Here is a 23,247-nt window from a genome sequence, read left to right on the forward strand (position 1 = left end):
AAATAATTAAAAACAAATCTTAAATGTTAATTCTTGCCAAGTGTAAAGGACAGATGTAAAGACCTAGGAAAACAATTCCCAGAAGTTTAAGACAAAGTGTTATGGGAAGAGCACGAGTGCACACAACAAATGGAGGCAATTACCGTCTCTCCAGGGCTTTGTTGTCATACACCTGAGGGCTGTGGCTGCCTGACATTGCAGAGAACACCCTCTGCTTGAGGGATGAGTGGGGATGCTGTGCTCCTGGATGATGTAATAACCCTCAAATTCCAGGCAAAAATGGAATGCAATTCTCAAATGGCAAGAAGCGCTAAGACACTGCCTGGGTATATCTAAACAATAGCAGGGAGAATTGGGAGGCAGAGAATTACTGTCCTGGATTACAGGCATATCCTCAAAGACAGCAGGAATCAAATCCCATGTTTACATAGCCATAATTTAGGGAGTAAATTTCTCCAAATAATCCTTCCAGTCTATTTTGTAGCTCACAAAACTGCAACTCGCGCCTTGGAAATTTGTTCTGTAAGAACAGGCCTCATATAAACCCAAGATTAAGGGAAAATGAGCCGGAACTGCTGATCTCTCTCATGCTTAAGACACAAGACCACATGCCATGGTCCACTGGATAATGAAATTTCACGAAAGGAACAGCTAGTTACTCTGTGAAAATCAGCTTTGTGGCACAGGCGACTAGTCACTTCTTTGTGTGTGAGAAGATGGCTGTGAAAAGTGAATACCTCAACCAGACTGAGGTGAGCTACTTCTTCTTGGAGGGTCTGATGTACACCGCTGAACACCCTGACCTCTTCTTCCTCCTCTTCCTCCTCATCTACAGCATCACTGTATCTGGCAATCTCCTCATCCTCTTTACTGTGGGCTCTGACCCTCACCTTCGCTCCCCCATGTACCACTTCCTGGGTCACCTCTCCTTTCTGGACGCATGTTTGTCTACAGTGACGGTGCCCAAGGTAATGGCAGGCCTGCTGACTCTGGAAGGGAAAACGATCTCCTTCCGGGGCTGCGCTGTACAACTTTATTGCTTCCACTTCCTGGCCAGCACGGAGTGTTTCCTCTATACAGTCATGGCCTATGACCGCTACATGGCTATCTGTCAGCCCCTTCGCTACCCAGTGGCCATGAACAGGCGGGTGTGCGCGGGGCTGGCAGGGAGCACTTGGGCCATAGGTGCCATGCACTCTGCCATCCACACCTCGCTCACCTTCCGCCTGCTCTACTGTGGGCCTGGCCACATCGCCTACTTCTTCTGTGACATCCCCCCGGTGCTGAAGCTGGCCTGTGCAGACACCACCATTAACGAGCTGGTGATGCTTGCCAACATTGGAGCGGTGGCTGCAGGCTGCCTGATCCTCATTGTCACCTCCTATGTCTTCATCGTGGCTGCTGTGCTGCGCATTCGCACTGCAGAGGGCAGGCAGAGGGCCTTCTCCACTTGCACTGCGCACCTCACTGTGGTGCTTCTATACTACATGCCCCCTGTCTGCATCTACCTGCAGCCTCGCTCCAGTGGAGCAGGCGCAGGGGCTCCTGCAGTCTTCTACACTATAGTGACCCCAATGCTCAACCCTTTCATTTACACACTGAGGAACAAAGAGGTGAAGAGAGCTCTGCAAAGGCTGCTGTGCCCAGGCAGAAGAGAGTCTCCACCAGGCAGTCCACCCCCATGATCTGAGCTGCCTCTTTACTTGAGATGACAGGAAAGCAACTAAATTAATCCTGTTAGAAGTAGAGAAATGTGTTCACATAAAAATCAGAATAACTGAGTATCAGATAGAACACATTCCCATGCCTCTGGCAAAGTGGCCTCCAGCAATGCCTGTGTAATAAACTCATCAAAAAATGAAAGAAGGGGATGTCTAGTGTCTCTCCAATTTAGGATGTATGATTCAGAGGTATGTAAAATATTGTTCAAGTCCTTGTTTATTTGAGCATTTTCATTAAGCAATTTTATTGAATATATAATACCCATTAAAGAATTATGAAAGCAAAAATATAAAGTTCAAACAATAACATGAGTCATGGTACATTTACCACCTGGTAAAGAAAAAGACTAAACTTTATTATGATAAAATACAACTACAAGGAGAGCATATTATTTATAAGAAAATCTTTCCAGGTTATTGAGAACAAAAAACACTGAAATGATAGAAATAACAAACATGAAGTTTGGAGGCAACTCGATTTACATTCTAATTCTCATTCCACTGTCACTAGATATGAATTTTTACATATGTTATTATTCCCCAAGCCTCAGTTCTAATAATGTTATAAATAACTACATTGTAACATTTTACAAGATCTAAATGAGGTAATTGGCAGTTTTGATGTTTTTGTTGGATATGCATTTGTAGATAACTACAAAAATAGACATTTCCATACATTCAGGTTACAAATGTGGCAAGTTTCTAGTTAAAGCAACTGGTGGAGTTATGGTGTCCTCCAAATTGAGTAACCCTAACCTAGGCATTGAAAATTGCCTTCCCTGCCAAGCTAAATAAATTATGCATAAGGACCTTTAATCTCTCCTCCTGTAGGAATGCCTGCAGCCTAGGAACTCATTTTATAAATGTTTAATCATGAAATAATTAAAGGAAGTAGATCAAACAGATTGTGGAATGACCAGTAAAATATCACGGGCATAAGGGAAAGGTACAAACATTATTACATGGATAAAGACACTGGAAATGCAGGGATTTTGTACAGAATTTGGTTAGGGTTATTTCTGAAGGAGAAGAATTGGATGTATATTAGAATGAGAACAGTAACCATTCCTTATAGACATTTTCTCAAGGTACTGTGATCATTATTTTAGCCATATTCCTCCTCTTTAGAAATATACTTTCATGCAACTTTTTTTTCTGCTATGAAGAAACTATGTCTTACAGAGGCACAGTAACTTTTACAGGAGCTTGCAAATAATAATTGCTGAGATCAGAATTTTTCCTCAACTATATTCAGCTTCAAAGACCACCCGTTCCAGTTATGTAACAGTACCTTAGAGATAATCAACTCCCCCATACACATACATACCCATTGCTTAGTGAATTTCAATAGAGGATTCAAGGCCATTTTGGAATTTGAGGTCAGGATTCCCTGGTGTTTAAGTTGTGCCTAACCCTTTGTAAATGTAGCATCCAAACCTACCATTCCCTAAAAGAAAATGACACATTGAAAAATCACACAAAGAAATCTAGTGAAGATATAGCCTTTCATTCATCCAGAAATCAGAGCTATTCTCGTTCTAGTATCACAGATTTGGACACATCTGCAGAAAAGCCAAAGGTAGCACTAGCAAGCTCACTGGTTCATTTGTAGGCTTTACACAAAGTCTGAATGCAGACTGGGAACAGTGTTGACAAGCTGTGGTCCCATCATACACCATTCATTAGACTTGTGCAATGGCTGCCAGCTGGAAATGAAAGAATCAACTATAAAATATTTGGGCAAAACAATTCCAGTCACATAGTTTTCTTTTCTTTCGCCATTTTGCGTAATACTTTTATATCTGTCTGTCCAGTAAGAATCCTTCATCCTCTTGAATTCTGCCTTTTCTCCTTCATATCTGTCTCTTTAGCACCAGATGTCTATCATACATTGGCTTGTTATAAGTTTTTTATAGTGATATAGGCTGATATCTACTTTGGATTTTTATTAAATATTTCAGGTATATCACTAGATTTTAAGAATTTTAAGAGCCAAGACTCCTTATACCTTTAAAACTTCCAAACAAAAGTACTCAGTACAATATTAACTCAGTAAAATATATGTCCTATCATATATTCAGGAAGAAGAAATGACATAAGTCACAGAAACATCCTTCACAGTGAAGTTACCAGTTAAGAATAGGTAGGTAGTAAGTACTCATAAGTAGTAGGTAAAGGGCAAATAATTAATCCCATATAATCCTAATAATTAATTGCTAAGAGTTCGAGGCCACCCTGAAATTACATATTAAATTCCAGGTCAGCCTGGGCTAAACTGTGACCCTACCTCAAAAAAAAAAAAAAAACAGCTGATTATAAAACCTAGGAAAATAGTTCATTAGTTAAGTCTTTTCTTGCAAAGCCTGCTGGCTTCTTAGTTTGGGTTCAATTTCTAAATTGCCATGTAAGCCAGATGCAAAAAGTGGTGCAAGCTTCTAGTCTTCATTTACAGCAGCAAGAAGCCCTGGTATGGCAACACACACACACACACACACACACACACACACACACACACACTACATGTACAATTTTTTTAAAAGATCATGGAAATTGAATGAACATTACCCCAAGATAAATTATCAAATGAAAAATAATATATAAAAAAAAACACTCAAGACACTGTCATATAGTGAGCTATTTTTCAAAAGGTCCTGAGATCATTCAACTCTCTACAGTGGTGTGCTATTTACATGCTAAATCTTCATTGATTATCTTGAATATGAATCAACAAAGATATCTATAGAAATGATTGGTTGTTAGGAGATAAGGTAAGTAGAATTGGCACCATCAGGTTTTGAAAATTCCATTGTGCTTCTAAGAATGAGTAGAATAAAAGTATGGAAAGAGGAGTTGTTGAGTGAAATGTAAAGTTTGTATTTAACTCTTTGTAAAAATGCCAAAGTATTTTTTATGCAAATCTTAATAAATAATTATACTGGGAATTTTTTAAACTTTTCTATTGACAGCTTCTATAATTATAGACAAAAAGCCATTATAATTCCCTCCCCACCTCCACTTTCCCTTCATAAATCCACCCTCTGTCATATCCCCTTCCCTTCTCAATTTGTCTCTCTTTTTTTTTTTAATTTTTATTAAGATTTTTCCATGATTATAAAATATATCCCATGGTAATTCCCTCCCTCCCCACCCCCACACTTTCCCATTTGAAATTCCATTCTCCATCATATTACCTCCCCATTACAATCATTGTAATTACATATATACAATATCAACCTATTAAGTATCCTCCTCCCTTCCTTTCTCCACCCTTTATGTCTCCTTTTCAACTTACTGGCCTCTGCTACTAAGTATTTTCATTCTCACGCAGAAGCCCAGTCATCTGTAGCTAGGATCCACATATGAGAGAGAACATGTGGTATTATACTAAGTCAGGTAACCCAGGCCCAGAAAGCCAAGCACCACATGTTCTCTCTCAATTTGTCTCTCTTTTATTGTGATGTCATCCTCTTTTCCTATTATGATGATCTTGTGCAGGTAGTGCCAGGCACTAAATCCATCAGAATAATTACATTAGGAAGTTTTACATGTGAATGCATATGTGGTGTGTGTGTACATTTGTATGGTGGGCATGCATTTATGAGTGTACATATGCATGGCAAGGATTGATGTTGGGTGCCTGTCTCAATTACTCTGTCACTCACTTACTGTGGTAGGGGCTTTCATTTGACCACAGAGCTCTACAATTAAGCTAATCTAGCTGGTCAGCTTGCCCTAGGGATAACCAAGAGTAATGTCAATAGCCTATAGTGTTTCAGATGCCTTTGTAGCCTCCCTAGCCACTCACTAAAAGGTACCTCATCCTTGGCACTAGAATTTATGATTAATAGAGTATGGCTTCTATAAGAAGCTTTTTATTTTATTTTACCTAATTTTATTTGCATGTGTGCATGTTCGCATATGCATGTGGAAGCAAGAGGTTGATGCTGGTGTCTTCTTCGATTGCCCTACATCTTGTTTGTTGGTTTGTTTGTTTGTTTTTGTTGTTGTTGTTTCCGAGGTAGTGTCCCACTCTCTAGACTCACTAGCTCAGGCTGACCTGGAATTCACTATGTAGTGTTAGGGTGTCCTCAAACTCATGGTGATCCTCCTACCTCTGCCTCCCAAGTGCTGGGCTTGCGCCACCACGCCCAGCTAATTATTGGTTTTTGGGAGTCTTTTACTAAACTTAGAGCTCACCCATTCAACTTGATTAGCCAGCCATTAAGGTCTGAGTATGCTCCTGTTTGTCTCTGAGACACTGGGATTGCAGGTGCACGCCACAGGTGCGCCTTCTACATAGTGCTGAGGATCCTAACACAGGTCCGCGTGCTTGCTTGCTCCGCCCACCCCCAAGCGACTTTGATTAAGTAAACATAACCAGTTCTTTCAACATATAATGTGAATATATTATATTATATTACTTTAAATCTATCTAGCTATATCTGAAGTAAGCTTCTTGGAAAAGTAGCATATAATCGAATTCCTTTAAAAGATGCTTTGTGAGGTGAAGATGGCAGCGGCCAGGGCAAGGGCCCTGGGTGTCCAATGGCTGCAAAGGGCAATGAGCAGCATGGCACCATTGGGAGCCTGAACAGTCTCCCACTTGAGCAAGGACACGCTGCCCAGTACCTATCCAAGGACCCCAGAAAAACGAGCCATTGCCACCACAAAGTATAATATGCGTGTGGAGGACTACCAGCCTTACCCGGATGATGGCGAAGGGTTTAGTGACTACCCAAAGCTCCCTGACCGTTCACAGCATGAGAGGGCTCCATGTATAACTGGGACCACTCAGACTTGAGGCTGAACTGGGGTGAACCTTTACATTGCTACCTAGACATGTATATCAGGAACCGTGTGGATACATCCCCCACACCTGTTTCGTGGAATATCATGTGTAAGCAGCTCTTCGGCTTCATAGCTTTCATGTTCTGGGTCGGGGAAACATTCCCCCGCTACCAGCCTGTGGGGCCAAAGCAGTACACCTATAATAATTGGTACCTGGAACGAGGCCGAGATCCCACCAAAGAACCTGAGCCAGTGGTTCACTGAGAGATCTGAGGATGCTTCGTGAGCTTTCCGGCCTTCTAACTAGCTCATTCCTAGAGATATAACCTGAAGGAAATCCTTAATAAAACTCATTGCTGTGGTTTAAGAAAGAAAGAAAAGATGCTTTGTGCTTTCTGCCTTTATCAGCATCTTAATTTAGTGTATTTAGATGATTTGTGGGTTTTTCAGTGACCACTCCATCACTCCATTGTTTCTGTTCTGTTGTTCTTCTGTTTCCATTGTCTTGCCTTCCCATAAAAAAAAAAAAAAAAAAAAATGTAGGGCTGGAGAGATGGCTTAGCGGTTAAGCGCTTGCCTGTGAAGCCTAAGGACCCCGGTTCGAGGCTCAGTTCCCCAGGTCCCACGTTAGCCAGATGCACAAGGGGGCGCACCGTCTGGAGTTCGTTTGCAGAGGCTGGAAGCCCTGGCGCGCCCATTCTCTCTCTCTCCCTCTATCTGTCTTTCTCTCTATGTCTGTCGCTCTCAAATAAATAAATTAAAAAAAATAATAAAAAAAATGTAAAATTTTTTTCTTCATTTTTAACTATTCTGTTGTTGTTTTTTTCCTTCCTGGAATTCTATTGTTATAATTCCATTTTCTCTTGGTTTGTCTTTAATTATTTACTCTATTGTGTCCATTTTATTATAAAACCTATTCACTGACATTTAATTTTATGTATTGTAAATTTTAGGTATAAAATTTTTATCATTTTCCCCCAAAATATGATCAGATGAGACTGGAAAATAAAGATTAACATATTTCTTCAATTATTTTCAATATGATATTGATACATTGTTAAAATTCTATTGTGCTTTGCTCAGTATTTTAAAGTTTTTGCTTTAAGATAATTATGTATTCGTGGGTGTAGGAAGTAATGTGGGTTCTATATACACATTTTATCCAGTTCCCTCTGTAATAGCACTTACTAAAACAATAATATTATATAACACTTTCTAATCTGTTTACCATTTCTGTAATTTTATCATTTTCTTGTTATATCATGAATGTTATACATATGTAACTACACAGTACATATCTTTGACATTGACTTCTTACATTGAATGAAATTCTCTACTTATTCAGACTACTCCATGTATCATTAAGCTATGGCTTTTTGTTTCTTAGTAATATAGGCCAGTATGACAGTACTATATAACTTTATCATCTGTTCACTTTTAGGTAGAAATTTCAATTATCTTCAAAAACTATGAATTTTCATCTATCGTGAAGACCACATATATAGCATTGTGTATAGGTTTCTGTGTGGCTATAAATCTCCGTTTCTCTAGAATGAATTCACAGGAGCATAGTTGCTAGGTAGAACAGTACTTGTGTGTGAGCAGTTTAAAAAACTGTCAAGCATTTAAGCTGAGTGTGCTGGCTCACATCTGTAATCACAGAAATCAGAGGCTGAGGTAGGAGAATCGCCATGAGTTCAAGGCCAGCCTGGGCTACAGAATGAGTTCCAAGTCAGCTAGAGCTAGAACTAGAGCTGGAGTAAGACCTTACTTCAAAGGAAAAAAAAGAAAGAAAGAAAGAAAGAAAGAGAGAGAGGGAGGGAGGGAGGGAGGGAGGGAGGGAGGGAGGGAGGGAGGGAGGGAGGGAGGGAGGGGGAGGAAGGAAGGAAGGAAGGAAGGAAGGAAGGAAGGAAGGAAGGAAGGAAGGAAGGAAGGAAGGAAGGAAGGAAAGAAGAAAGGAAGGAGGGAGGGGAGAGGGAGGGAGGGGGGGAGGAAGAAGAAACTGTCAAGTTTTCTTTCAGAATAGCTTTGTGGGCATTTCACATTCCCTCAAACAATATATAAGTTACCCAACTTTTCCATATCTATGCCTACATTAAATGTTGCAACTGCATTTTATTATAGCTATTGTGATAGGTATGGAGTATTATCTCCCTACAGATTTAATTTGTATTTCTTAATTATTAATGACATTTTTATGTTGAATGTTTTATTCAGTGCCATTTTCCATATCCATGTGTTTTAATTGTTTGTCAATGTATTTTTAATTTTCTAATATTTGGTTATTTCAGAACTTTGGAGTCTTTGGTGTCTTTTTTAACATCTAAATGCACTCAGGAAGTCCTTTATTGAACATGTGGTTTATAATAGTTTCTCTAAGGATAGGGCTTATTATTTTATTCTCTAACAAAGTACTTTGCTGAACAAAAGATTTTTTTAATGAATATATGAGGTTTATTTTTCCTTTTGGAGGCATGTTTTTGGTCAAGTCTGAAACCTTCTACTTATCCCCATATCCTAAAATTTTCTTTATATTTTCCCTTTGACAGTTCTATAGATTATCCCTTGTGTTTCTGTGATCAGTTTTGACTTAATGTTTTGGTGAGGTGTGAATCTTAGAATAAAACAATCTGCTTGGGGAACTTCTAATCTCTTCATTTGGCAATTAAGCTATCTCTTATACAATATGGTCTTGATTATTGCAGTGATTTGAAGTCAGCTAGGATGATTTTCCCCCATTGTTTTCTATTTATTCTTGTTTCTTTTTTTATACACTAAGTATAGAAAAAAACTGATCTATTTTTGAAAGCCTCACAAATATGCTGGTAGTATTTTCTTGTATCCTATATAATACTTTGGGATATTTAATATCTTTGCAATGTTGCATCTTCCAATCCATAACAATGCCACGTGTCTCCACTTATTTTTTTTTTAAATCTCAGGCATCATTAATAAGAATTGTGTGATTTTCAAAATATTAGCCCTACACACCTTTTGTTAGATTTATACCTAAGTATTTATTTTTTAGAAGTTTAAATTGATATTGATTTATTCTGTTTACATGTGTTTGCTGGGTTTTTTTTTTTAAGATTTTATTTTTAGTTAGTTAGTTAGTTAGCTGACAGAGAAAGAGGGAGAGAGACAAGCAAAGGGGGAGAGAGAATGAGCATGCCAGGGCCTCCAGCCACTGCAAACAAACTCCAGATGCGTATGCCCCCTTGTCCATCTGGCAAACATGGGTCCTGAACAATCAAACCTGGTCTTTTGGCTTTGCAAGCAAATACCTTAACTGCTAAGCCATCCCTCCAGCCCTGTTTGTTGGTTTTTTATTACTTATAATGCTTTGGAAGAATTTCAAAATATTCACATGAGTGAAAGAAGACAGGCCCAAAAGGCATTTTGTTTCTATAATAATCTAGAAAATGCAAGAGTACCCACAAGGACACAGAGATAGCGGTTTCCTCGGAAAGAGCAGGGTGATGAAAGATGAGGGAGATGAGATAGGAGGATTGCCAAGAGGCTATGGATAATATGGAAGATAATTAGATGGTAATGGAACCATAAATATTAATTCTGATTATAAAAAGACTTAAGGCTATGAGTTTGCTTTTTGGCCACTTGCCCTTCTGATCAATGTCTCAGTCGCTTCAGATTCTGCTCTTTCAAGTACACTTTATCACCTTCACAGTAAAGTTATCAGGTACGATTTAGAAAAGTAATTTAAATTTCCAAAAGTGGATTAATCACATTATCATTTTCTGCTTTTCAAAAGAAAAATAAATTCTAGAAGTCTTAAGATCATAGTAGAATGTGTGTGCGTGTGTGTGTGTGTATTCATATATAGTTTATTGGAAGAACTTTGTGTTACATTGTTATCAGGAGCAAACTGTGTTAGAAACATTGATGGACATGTTTATACCATTCCACAATGCCAGAATTAGTTGAATGACAATAAATTCAAGAGCTATAGCAATTTCATTGGTTCTAGTTCACCAGCTATTATAATAGCTGATTTCACTTGATAGACATGACCATTGGCAATCACAGGTTCTTGTACTCCACTATAATTGCTAATATTAACTCTCATATCACATATTATGCTTCACACAATAATATGTGCATGTGTGTGTGCACACACGTGTATCACAGACACATGTTACAGAATGGTGGCGTAAGAGTTACAGAGGCAGCAGAATGTAAAGAGGTCTTATGAGACACAGCAAAGAGCTCATACAGATGTGAAGAGGCTGACTGAAGGCAGGCAGCTCTGTCATTAGATCATTGTTGCAGTCCGGTTCACATTGCTGGTAGAAAGCACCCAACCAAGAGTAGCTTCTGGGAAAAAGAGGTTTATTTTGGCTCACAGGCTTGAGGGGAAGCTTCACGATGGCAGGGGAAAACGATGGCATGAGCAGAGGGTGGACATCATCCCCTGGCCAACATAAGAAGGACCACAGCAACAGGAGGGTGTGCCAAACACTGGCAAGGGGAAACTGGCTATAAAGCCCATAAGCCCGCCCCCAACAATACACTCCCTCCAGGAGGCATTAATTCCCAAATCTCCATCAGCTGGGAACCTAGCATTCAGAACACCTAGGTTTATGGGGGACACCTGAATCAAACCACCACATTCCGCCCCTGGCCCCCATAAACTGATATCCATGCATGATGTAAAATACAATGCATTCAGTCTGACTTTAAAAGTCCCCATAGTTTTTATCAATCTCAATGATGTTCATACATCCCCATAGTTCAAGATCTTTTAACTGAGCCATAATACCAAAATATAACCTCAAAAAACCCAGAATGTCACAGAATAAATATTCACACTGCAATAGATGGCATTGGGCATAGCAAAGAAACATTCAACCAATACAAGATTTAAAACAACCAGGGCAAACATCAAACTCTGTAGCTTCAAGTCCAGCAACTCAAACCAGTGACAAATCTTCAAGTCCGATAATTCTAACCAGCAACAAGTCTCTGGCATTCCAATTCCGCCCCTCCAGCTAGGCTACTCACAGTCCTGGGAAACTTCACCGGGGCCGGCAGCTCCTCTGCAGCCATCTCATGGTCCCGGCATCTCCACTGGGTCTCCACTGCAAGCCACGGTTCATCCTCATGGCTCCATGGGGTCTCTATGCAGGCAACCAGCAAACCCGCTTCACACTGCCCATGGCCATTTCCAAAACACAAGACCGTGTTGCAAACTCAATGACCCTCTTTCCAGCATTTCTTATACTCCACGATACCAGGTAGGGTGCCAATTTGTTAATCCAGGGGGGAATAAAGCAGACTTTGAAGATCAGGACACTCTTTGAGCACTCAGGCCCCTTCAAAAGAGTCGACATTCTTTTTGTTGCCCCAGCGCAGGTCAGCTAGCCCAGTCTCAAAGGTTGTAATCTCTCAGTTGCAGCTGAACAGGCAATAGTTCACCCAAAGATTTTTCTTTCTGTGCCATATCCCTCTGCACACACCAGTTCATTTCTACGCAAAGCAACCCTGCACAACTTCTCAGGACATGGGCATAAGAGCAAGCTTCTCACACAAACTGCTAGCCCAGTCCAGGCACAGCTCTTTCTCACCCTCATAAGCCAAACCTCACAGTCCATAGTTCTTACTGCATTCAGGTCTTAGAGCTCAGACCAGAATAGTCCATTAAGCTGTACTTACAGCACTGCAAGACATCTTTTAGGCCAAGGTTTCAACTCCTTCCACTTTCCTCTTGAAAATCAGCTACAAAAGGCTGAAGCCACACAGTCAGGTGTCTAGCAGCAATCCCACTCCTTGGTACCACTTTACTGTTGCAGTCCGGTTCGCATTGCTGGTAGAAATCACCCAACCAAGAGTAGCTTCTGGGAAAAAGAGGTTTATTTTGGCTCACAGGCTTGAGGGGAAGCTTCACGATGGCAGGGGAAAACGATGGCATGAGCAGAGGGTGGACATCACCCCCTGGCCAACATAAGATGGAACACAGCAACAGGAGGGTGTGCCAAACACTGGCAAGGGGAAACTGGCTATAAAGCCCATAAGCCCGCCCCCAACAATACACTCCCTCCAGGAGGCATTAATTCCCAAATCTCCATCAGCTGGGAACCTAGCATTCAGAACACCTAGGTTTATGGGGGACACCTGAATCAAACCACCACAATCATTAATATTTAATTACTTTCAGTAACTTTCTTTGCATCTATAGAGGTAATGTTAATAAGTTTTACTATCTGAACATCAGATTTCATATTAATATATCTGGCATCAAAGGTATCTATGCTATATATCCAATTTCACTTTTCATAATTCTGGAATGATAACTTAAATATTCATATTTCTATCTCTTAGATAAAGCAAATTTATTCTTTTAGAACAAAGAAACTATTAAAATTCATCCTATTTCCACTAGGTATATGAGTTTTATTTTCTTAGCATCACCATTATAGTTAATAAAATATAAAATAATAATTAATGTCTCTTTCTAAAATATCTGTTTAAAGCATGGCATTGGTGGCTCATGCTTTTAATCTCAGCACTTGGTAGGCTGAGGCTAGGAGGACTGCTGAGTTTGATGCCAGCCTGGTGCTACAAAGTGAGTTCCAGGTCAACCTGGGCAACATTAAGAACTTATCATAAATAAATAAATATCTGTTTATAGATCCAAAGCCCTAATAAAAAGCTTTCAAAATTATTTTTCCCTATAAATGAATGTGAGGCTTTCTTTATAGTCTAATCCCCAAAGGAGTTAATTTCTCCTCAACTGGGAACTATTTTACTCACCAAAGATTCTTTCTTAAATTGAAATATCTAATTCTTCTAAAGTTTGAAAGTCTTGGTTTCCATTTTAGTTTTTACTTTGTTTCACTTATTATGTTTTATTTTTTCACTACAGACTCACTCTTAAAGGTAAGAGGGCTGGAGAGATGGCTTAGTGGTTAAGCGCTTGCCTGTGAAGCCTAAGGACCCTGGTTCAAAGCTTCATTCCCCAGGACCCACGTTAGCCAGATGCACAAGGGGTTGCACACATCTGGAGTTTGTTTGCAGTGGCTAGAGGCCCTGGCGTGCCCATTCTCCCTCTCTCTATCTGCCTCTTTCTCTCTCTGTCGCTGTCAAATAAATAAATTAATTAAAAGTAAAAAAAATTAAAAGTAAAAGAAAAAATGTCATTCATGTGCTAGTTTGTTAGGGATTCCATAACAAGATATTGTAGACTGGATGGCTTAAAGAACAGAGATTTGTTTTCTCAGGTTTGGTGACTAGAAGCACAAGACTAGGGTGCTGACAGGTTAGTTCTGGTGTTTCATGAGGCCATTTTCCCGTCTCAGAGCTGGCTGCCAGGCAGCTGCACTTCACTGTGACTTCACTTGGTTTTGCTCCTGGGCCTTGGTCAGGGACTTGAATCTGGGGTTCTTAACTGTCCTAATTTGACAGCCTTCTCACATTGGGAGTAGTAGGAAAATTATATAAAGGAAGAAAATAAGTTTTGGCATTAGGAAGACAACTAATGAGTCAGGAACCCACAGAAGCATTCAAATTTACAGTTGAGAACATTTATACCAAACAAAACCCATAAAATACATGCATATAAATTGTGCCAGATGGTGGTCCAGGTGGACTGCAGGTAGTACTCTGAAATCTCCTTGTGTGTCTTGGCAATTCCCAGCAGCAGGGGGACAGGACTCTGGAGGGCAGCTTCTATTCAACTGCCATTTCTATCTTAAGAATTGCCTGTGGAAATAACTTAGGAACTATGTACAGTGGCTGGGACTAAAAAGGGGAGAAAACAAGAGTTGCTTTAAGAATCCTAGTTTTAGCTGGCTATGGTGGCACACACCTTTAATCCCAGCACTCGAAAGGCAGAGGTAAGAGGATCACCATGAGTTTGAGGTCACCCTGAGTCTACATAGTCAATTCCAGGTCAGCCTGGACCAGAGTGAGACCCTACACTGAAAAACCAAAAAAAAAGAATCCTAGTTTTTTATATGAGGGTGCACTTAATTTTTTCTATGCATATTCTGCTGCTGTTCCTTTTGATGATTGTTTCTTAAAAGGATACAAATCAGGTTGAATCAGAGACCTTTCTAAAGGCCTCATTTAATGATAATCACCTCTTCTTTTAAGGGTCTATCTGCAAATACTGTCACATGAAGAGGGATTTGTATAACCAGAGTCCTACACCACAGGCAAGATTGTAGGCATTCCAAATCAGGTCCATTCATTCATTCAAAGAAAGAATGTTATTTTTATCTAGTTTGGTTAATAGTCAATGTTTTCCTAAAACTCACACATTGTAATCCTATAGCCCTACATATAACAGGTACTTAGGAAGTGCTTTAGCTGAGAAAAAAAAAAAAAAAAAAAACTTGGGTCACTTGAGGAAAAAGGAAGCTATTTATTTTAGCCCATCTTTAGGCTAGGGACACAATTTTTAGTTTTAATAGAGGAAGAAACGGGGTAAATGTACAAAGTATGCATAATTAAGCAGCCATGGTCAAACTCTGGTCTGACTAGTCATTACCTCAGTTCTGGTTCTGCACAGTAGTACTAGAGAATGCTTTATACTTGTGGAGATGGTGTGGTTCCCATGAGATGATTGCCTCTCCTTAAAAGTGGCCTTCTTGGGGGTGATATGTCTACTATTCCTAAAATCCACAGTGGCATTAAATTTAGGACAATTAACTGGGGACTTTGTGATTTTTTGCTGGGGAGAGGAGCTGGAATGAGGCATTAAAAGTTAGTGGTAAAATACTTGAGCTCCTCTGATCTTTGCTCCCTTAGTCTTGTGCTGGAAAGCAAATAAGATAGGCTAGGGAGGCCAGGCATGGTGGCACACGCCTTTAATCCCAGCACTCAGGAGGCAGAGGTAGGAGGATCACCAGGAGTTCGAGGCCACCCTGAGACTCCATAGTGAATTCCAGGTCAGCCTGGGCTAGAGTGAGACCCTACCTTGAAAAAAAACAAAAAACAACAAACAAACAAAAATAAAAGATAAGCTAGGGAGAACCAATTTTTAGACAGACACTCAAGTAATGAACATGGCTACTTGAAGAAGTAAGCAATGGAGTCTGACTTGAAGTGGAGACAGATGCAAAATCATAGGCTTTCATCAGGCTGTTACTTACCTTGTAGGCCCAAGTGAGGAGTCAGTGCTTTTCAGCAAAAGTGCTTCCTAAATACTTGTTATACTTGGGGTTATAGAATGTTAATGTGTGGATATGAGGTAAACAATTACTATTAACCAGAGTGTGTGAAGATAACAGGGAGCATCATAGAAATGTTGATGTCATCACTGGTAAGACATGATATTATATTTTGCATTACATTAAAAAAGACTGCTAATCATAGGATAATATGATGATGACTTGCCATTCATAATTGTCATTTTATGCTTAATGAAAGTACTCTTTCATAAATATCTATACAATGCCATGTTATTAAGGATATATCACGTTAACCTACCTTCAAGTACATGGTTTTGATATGTATTCAGAGTTCCTGAAAGGGATTAGATATTCATAGTGATGCAGAATACACCAAGCCACTGAATCCTGACTTTAAGTTCTTGTTCATATTATCAAAGAATTGAAAATATAGACTAGGAGAAGGGTAAATTATTAATTATGAGATTTATTCTAGAGGGAATTAGGAGGGAAAACAAAGCAGAAAAGTCTAAGCCAAAATAAAATCTCTCCCTTCCTAGCCTGGGATGGGAGAGAGGAGAGGAGACAACCAGGAAGAAGCCTCTGGGGAAGGGGCTCACATACAGAAAGCAAAGCTCAAACCAAGAAGGCTCCTAAGCACAAATAAATCCTCCTCTTTCCCAATCATACTGGGAAAGAGGAGAGGAGACAGAGAAGATTCCCCCCTTAAGCTAAGAGATGTAAGGGGGACAGAGAGTCAGAGAAGCCAAGAGGTGTACATACATGTGTGTAGGGCCCATTTACATGAATCAAACAGCCATTTAGCATGACCCTCATCATCAGACTCAAGTGTGTAAGGATGGACCTGATTGGCTGGTGGACTCAAGAAGCTAACTCAAGAAGGGCCAGTCCTCAGTTGTGTTAAGCCCGGGGAATGGTAAAGAAGAAGCAAGAAGGGTGATGCTTGTAGCCATCTTTGGTTAGACATGGGTTCTAGTCCAGCAAGAGCAGGCAAGGTAGCATCCATACTTCTGTGGGCCAGTCTCTGGCTTTACTAGCTACCAGAAAATAAGGCTATCTTGCTCCTAATTGGTATGTTTTAATGTGTAAGTTTCTGTATTACATGTGTTTCAATAATGAAATATAACTCAGTTTCATCCACTTGTGGTTATCTTGCTGTTTGAGAGCCTCTTTAGAATTATCTTTTCTTTTTAATGCCATTATTTTTAACACAATTTTTTTAATTTATTGTATTTGAGAGAGAGAAAGATACAGAGAGAGAGAGGCGATGGATGTGTAAGGGCCTTCGTCCCCTGCAAACCTTCACAACATGTGCCACCTTGTGCATCTGGCTTATGTGGGTCCTGGGGAATCAATGCTGGGTCCTTTGGTTTTGCAGGCAAGCACCTTAACCACTAAGCCATCTCTCTAGCCAGGAATTATATTCTGATATAGATAAAGAAAGATGATAGATGTGTGATGATGGATAGATAATGATAGTAATCATCTCATTAATAAAGTACATTTTATTTGGCTAGTTAGCTCCATTGGTTAGAGCATGGTGCTATTAAAGTATATTTGCTCAGTCATTTTCAAGTTTATCCACTACTCTTATTGCCATATATTTCTGTATGTGTAACATTTACTTCAGTGCTATATATCTATAACTAGACTTATAAGAATGGTACAATTAAACTTTTATACAGTAATTTTTTTTAAATCAAAATAAGTTTAAGTGAGCATCACCTGCCTTCTCTGAAAGAATGAAGGGTTAGCCTTCTTACTTATCTTGCCTAAGCTTGTGAAATTATTTATATATTAGTGTGGTTTCCCCTGTTTTTGAAATTATGTTCATCTTACTGTGATTTCTTAGTCTTCTCTTGATACCCTTGTATTCATCATGTGCATACATTAGGATTTATATTTAGAACCAAAATATCTTCTACTTAAGTGAACACCCTTTTCTTTAAAGTCCTACTTAGTGCAAATTGAACATCTTTGTTCCTCAAACTATAGATGAAAGGATTCATCATTGGCACCATAATGGTATAAAATACAGTGGATATTTTGTCTTGATCAACAGACCCAGCAGGAGAAGCTTTAAAATATATAAATGATGATGATCCAAAGAAAAGAGAAACAGCAATAACATGGGAACTGCAGGTACTGAATGCTTTGGACCTTCCCTTTGCAGAATGGATGCGGAGGATGCTGGAGAGGATCAAGGTGTAAGAGACAAAGATGGTGAGACTAGGAACTATTATACTGACACCCACCACAACGAAGACCACCAGCTCATTGACAGTGGTGCTTGTGCAGGAGAGCTTCAGGAGAGGAGGTATGTCACACATGTAGTGATTGATGACGCTGCCGTCACAGAAGCTGAGCCTCAGCATGCACACAGTGTGGGACAAAGCACCCACAAAGCCCACCACATATCCACTCACCATCAGCACCAAGCAGATATGATGGGACATGGTGACCCTGTAAAGCAGGGGCTTGCAGATAGCCACATATCTGTCATAGGCCATTGCTGTCAAAATGCAGCATTCATCAATAACGAAGAAGGCAAAGAAAAAGAGCTGAGTCATGCACTCCGCATAAGAGATGAGGTTCTGCTTCACAAAACTCACCAGCATTTGGGGAGTTATGACAGAGGAGTAGCAGAGATCAGTGAAGGAAAGGTTGAAGAGAAAGTAGTACATGGGCGTGTGCAGGTGAGGATTCAAACCAATCAGAATAATCAAGCCCAGGTTCCCCACCATGGAGACCACGTAGATTCCCAAGAAGAGGAAGAAGAGAGGCAGCTGGAGCTCTGGCTGCTGTGTTAAGCCCAGCAGGATGAACTCCCTCACTGCAGACTCATTGCCTGAGGCCATGATTACTGGTCATGTCTGTGGAGAGAAATAGTAACATTAAAATGAGACCCTAGCTCATTTCAACCAACCTCACTATAATAAGATTTGCATCCAGAATAGAAAGATGAACTCATTCCACTCATCCCAGACCTTTGTGCTGTCCTTCTTATATAATTGATGGACCGTACAAAGATAGAAAAATTAGACACCAATTTCTGTGCAAATAAGATTTGGGAAGTCAATGACCACTTAGCCCTGCAGCTTCTCTGCTCCACTGTGCCTTGACAGTCTACCTCCCACCTCTGGCTCAATGATGTCTCAGAATAGAGGATATGAGCCATATGAAGAACTTACCCCTCAGATGAGGTTTGGCAGAAAAAGAACAGCACACATATAATCCAACACTAACCCCTGTGCATCTTCAAAGAGAACATGATAACTGGTCTTGTCTATTTTTATTCAGGGGCAAGTAGCACTGATTAATTTTAAGGAACAACTACACAGAAAGAAAGATCTGTTCTACTTTTTTTTTTCATAATTTCAGCTCTCCGTCCTGAAGACTCTGGGAAACCAGGATCATCATGATGTCAGATGTTCCTTTGCCCAGAGTGCCAGCCTAGGAGTTGTTAAATAGAATCTACTGATGCCAAAAGAGCCACATGCCAATATAACCCAAGAGGCTTTTATGAGTTACAAAATCCTTGGGACCTGATTAAAAATTGGAAGACCTATCTTCCCCAGGGTTTTCCTCAAAGATTGGGCTTTGAAGTCAAAAGAAATTAGCTACCTTGCATTTACCACCTAGCTCAAAAAAGTGACTTTGGCTTATTGGAAAACACTATGCTCTGTGCATGCATGTGTGTGTGAGCATGCTTACACACACACACACACACACATGCACACACAAAGACATATGAAGGTATGAATGAATAAATAATATATGTCTTTAAAAAATACACTTTTGGTCCCTAAACCTAAAGAAAAAAGTGATTGAATTTTTGTTGTTAGAAGACAGAAATGAGCAACTGGACAAAATAACCCAGGTTAATTCCCATGCAGAGTTTCTGTGCTAGGGGTAAATTCAGTAATCCTTGACTAATGAGGTACAAATTTTATTTAAACTTTAAGATGTCAAGAGCACATCTATAGAAGAGGAAAAGAAAAAGATCCAGGGATTTATGCTGAAAATAGGAGAGAAATGGATTTGAATAGGCAAAGCATTAAAAGAACACTGGAAGGTAAGAAACTTAGCAGGTGAATTGTATTACCCACATGTCACTCAGCCAAGGGAAAATTTATAAGTGCAAATATCCATGTGGAGGAAGCAGTCTACAGTGAGTCCAATAAGCAAAGGTTTATGATAAGCCCTGACAGGAGAGTTTCACCTCCAGGGAGACAGAAAAGTTTTGTTTTTTTTTTTTAATTTAATTTATTAGTTATCTTTTCAGCAAATACTGGCAGTTTGGTATCATTGTTTAGGCTCATCCATGACCTACCCACTCCCAATGGCCCCTCCTTGTTGATGTAAGTGGGTCATGCATTGTGGAGTTAGCCCACAGTTCTTGGTACAATAAATGTCTCTGCACATCATGACCCACCAAGTGACTCAGACATTCTTTCCGCTCCCTCTTCCGCAAAATTCCCCTGAGCCATGTTGGGTTCATTTTTGGTCTGCTTCAATGATGAGGTGTTGGGGGCCTCTGAGGCTCTGGCTCTCTGATTTGGTAGGAGTTGATTTTTTCTCTGTGTTGATCTCCTTCCCCTTTGTGCTGGTATCAGGTTCATCAGGAAAACAGCACCCTTGTTTGTTTCACCAATTTTCCTTAGTTTCAAGCGGGCCCCTTTTGAGGTATGCTGGGACACCTCTCTCCTTAGGATCTGTATCTATCTGAAAAAGAAAAGCAGATTCTCCAACAGAGAGTAAGTTAGCACCCGTAAAATTGAGATAACACTTACTTTTTTGATAGAGAGTTTAATAGGTGTAGGCTCTCTTGTACCCCATGATTGATGGTAGCTTGATATTGGAGAGTGGGCTTATGTTTGGATATGGTTCTGACTTGTTTCCCAGTTCCAGCTATGGGTCCCGGACCACTGAGGGGATCAGTTAGCCAAATCAAGAGCAGTTGGTTCCCCACCATGGCTGTGTGCCACTATTGCACTTGTGTGGGCATCATACCAGGTTATTTGTTGCTAAGTAGGTTAGACTATGAGTTGCTTGGACAGATATTGGTCAATTCCCCCAGTCACCCATGTAGCACCTTCTGGTACTAGACCTGCTGACTGTCTGGGGACTGACTCTCTCCTGGCTTCCAGCCATGCCGTTCCAATTTACGTGTCAGTTGCATATGGAGTCTTCAGCAATAGGGTCTTACCACTGACCTTTGGTGGGTCATCAAGTACTCTGACAGAAGTCTGTCATTCTTTTAGGAAACCTTGTAGGTTTCTCTGATCAAAAACTCATTATGGATGATAGCCCCATTCTGGTAGTGGGGGTTACAGGTCAGTGCTCACTAAGAAAATGAGGGAAAAAATAAATAATAAACAAGAGTTAGAGAGGTGAGAGAGAGAGGGGAGAGGGGAGAGGGAAGGAGGGAAGATGTAGAAGATTTAGGTTAGACTTGATCCTACCCTTTCCAGTGTCTTGTGGTTCAGGTGTTTCCTGTAAGGGTCTACTGAAGGTTCAGCCATTTGGCCTGCCTTTTAGGAAGTAGAATTTTATGGTACCATTGCTGTTTAGGGCCAGATTAGTGTTTCCTACCCCTTCGATGCCCTCCCCTCCCTCTCCATCCATCCTAGTGTCTAGTCCATGAGATGCTTGCTGGGTATGTAAAGTATCTTGGGTAGATTCAGGTTAGGTGTTATAGATGAGTGAGACTATGTGTCGATTTTTTTTTTTTTTTGTGATTGGATAAGTTCACTGAGAATGATCTGTTCCAGGTTCAACCATTTTTCCTCAAATTTCTTTGTGTCATTTTTTCTTACTGCTGTATAGAATTCCACTGTGTAGATATACCACATCTTAGTTATCCATTCTTCTAGTGATGGACATCTGGATTGATTCCAGTTCTTAGCTATTATGAATTGAGCCACTACAAACATGGTTGAGCAAATCTCTCTGGCCTGTGGTTTGAAGGTTTTAGGGTAGATGCCCAGTAAGGGAATAACTGAGTCTGATGGTATCTCTATAGTCAGCTTTTTCAGGAGTCTCCATATTGCTTTCCAAAGTGGTTGGACCATCCTACATTCCCACCAACAGTGGATGAGTGTTCCTGCTTCTCCACATCCTCACCAGCATTTATTTTCATTTGATTTTTTGATGTTTGCTATCCTTATTGGGGTAAGGTGGAATCTCATAGTTGTTTTAATTTGCATTTCTCTGATGATTAGGGATGATGAACATTTTCTTAACTGTGTGTTTGCCATTTGTATTTCTTCCTCTGTGAACTGCCTGTTCATCTCTTTGCCCCATTGTGAGCAGGGTGTTTGTCTTCTTATTGTTTAGAGTTTTGAGTTCTTGGTAGATTCTAGAGATTAGGCCTCTATCCTTTGGATAACCCACAAATATTTTCTCCAATTCTGTGGGTAATCTATTGGCTTTGCTTATTATATACTTGTCTGTAAAGAAACTCTTCAGCTTCATATGATCCCATTGGTTGAGTGACTGTTTAAGATAGTGAGACACTGTAACTTGGCTATTATAAATAATGTTACAATAAGCATGGATACAAAAATATTTCTGTAGATTTCTGTGATGTGGCTCATTTCAAATCCTTTGGGTATATATGCCTTGGCCAGGTGCAAATTGTGATTTTATTTTATCAAGGAACCTCTGTACTGATTTCTAGAAAGATTGAACTACCTTACATTTTCCACCAAATGGTTCCCTTTTGGTTCCCTTTCCTCTTATCTGTTAGCATTTGCTCCCTGTATCATAGCCATTCTGACTAGAGTAAGATAAGATCTCAATATAGTTTTAATTTTCACTCTCCTTATGGCTAAGAACATTGAGTATTTTTTTTTAATAAATTCACTGATAAGGGCTGGAGAGATGGCTCCACAGTTAAGGTGCTTGAGTAAAAAGCCTAATGACCCAGGTCTGATTCCCGGGTTCAATTCCCCAGTACCCATGTAAAGCCAGATGCAGTGCTGCATACATCTAGAGCTCATTGACAGTGGATGGAGGACCTGCTGTGCCCATTCTCTCAGCCTGTCTCCCTTCTGTTTCTCAGTTTGCAAATAAATAAATAAAATTTAAAACTAAATTCATTAATAATTTTTATTTCAATTTCAAGAAATTTATTAATTTATTCACTTACTTTGTTGATTGGTTTTTATTATTTTGGCTTTTTAGTTCTTTCTATATCCCAGACAGCAATCTTCTGCCAGATTTTTCTCCTATTCTGCAGGATATCTTTTTATTCTATTATTTCCTTTGCTATGCAGAAACTTAACGTTTCCATGTATCAGTTCTTAGCATTGTTTGCTGGGCCATTGTAGTCTTTTTTAGAAAGCTCTTTGCTATACCTATATCTTGAAGTGTTTTACCTATGTTAATGTTGCCTCTAATAGTTTTAGAGTTTCAGGTTTTACATTAAGGTCTTCAATCCATTTAAATTGATTTTTACAGCATAAGAGATAGGGATCTGGTTTCATTCGTCTACATGTGGATATCCAGTTATCAGAGGATTATTTGTTGAATAGGATATCTTTTCTTCAATGTATGTTCTTGGCATTTTTGTCAAAAAAAAA

The 23,247-nt window shown here is 39.8% G+C and overlaps 2 protein-coding genes and 1 pseudogene across 2 annotated transcripts; 2 read left to right on the forward strand and 1 right to left on the reverse strand.

Annotated features, from left to right (window-relative positions):
* The first annotated feature begins 716 nt into the window (after window positions 1–716).
* Window positions 717–1,685, forward strand: LOC101611834 (olfactory receptor 10S1). Its single transcript, XM_004670587.3, has one exon. The coding sequence runs from the start codon at window positions 717–719 to the stop codon at window positions 1,683–1,685; it is 969 nt and encodes a 322-aa protein (XP_004670644.2).
* Window positions 1,686–6,231: 4,546 nt separating this feature from the next.
* On the forward strand, window positions 6,232–6,782 carry LOC101611542 (annotated as a pseudogene).
* Window positions 6,783–17,586: 10,804 nt separating this feature from the next.
* Window positions 17,587–18,519, reverse strand: LOC101611258 (olfactory receptor 145-like). Its single transcript, XM_004670586.2, has one exon. The coding sequence runs from the start codon at window positions 18,517–18,519 to the stop codon at window positions 17,587–17,589; it is 933 nt and encodes a 310-aa protein (XP_004670643.2).
* Window positions 18,520–23,247: the final 4,728 nt, after the last annotated feature.

This window comes from Jaculus jaculus, chromosome 3 (assembly GCF_020740685.1).
Source record: "Jaculus jaculus isolate mJacJac1 chromosome 3, mJacJac1.mat.Y.cur, whole genome shotgun sequence".
Classification (NCBI taxonomy): Eukaryota; Metazoa; Chordata; class Mammalia; order Rodentia; family Dipodidae; genus Jaculus; species Jaculus jaculus.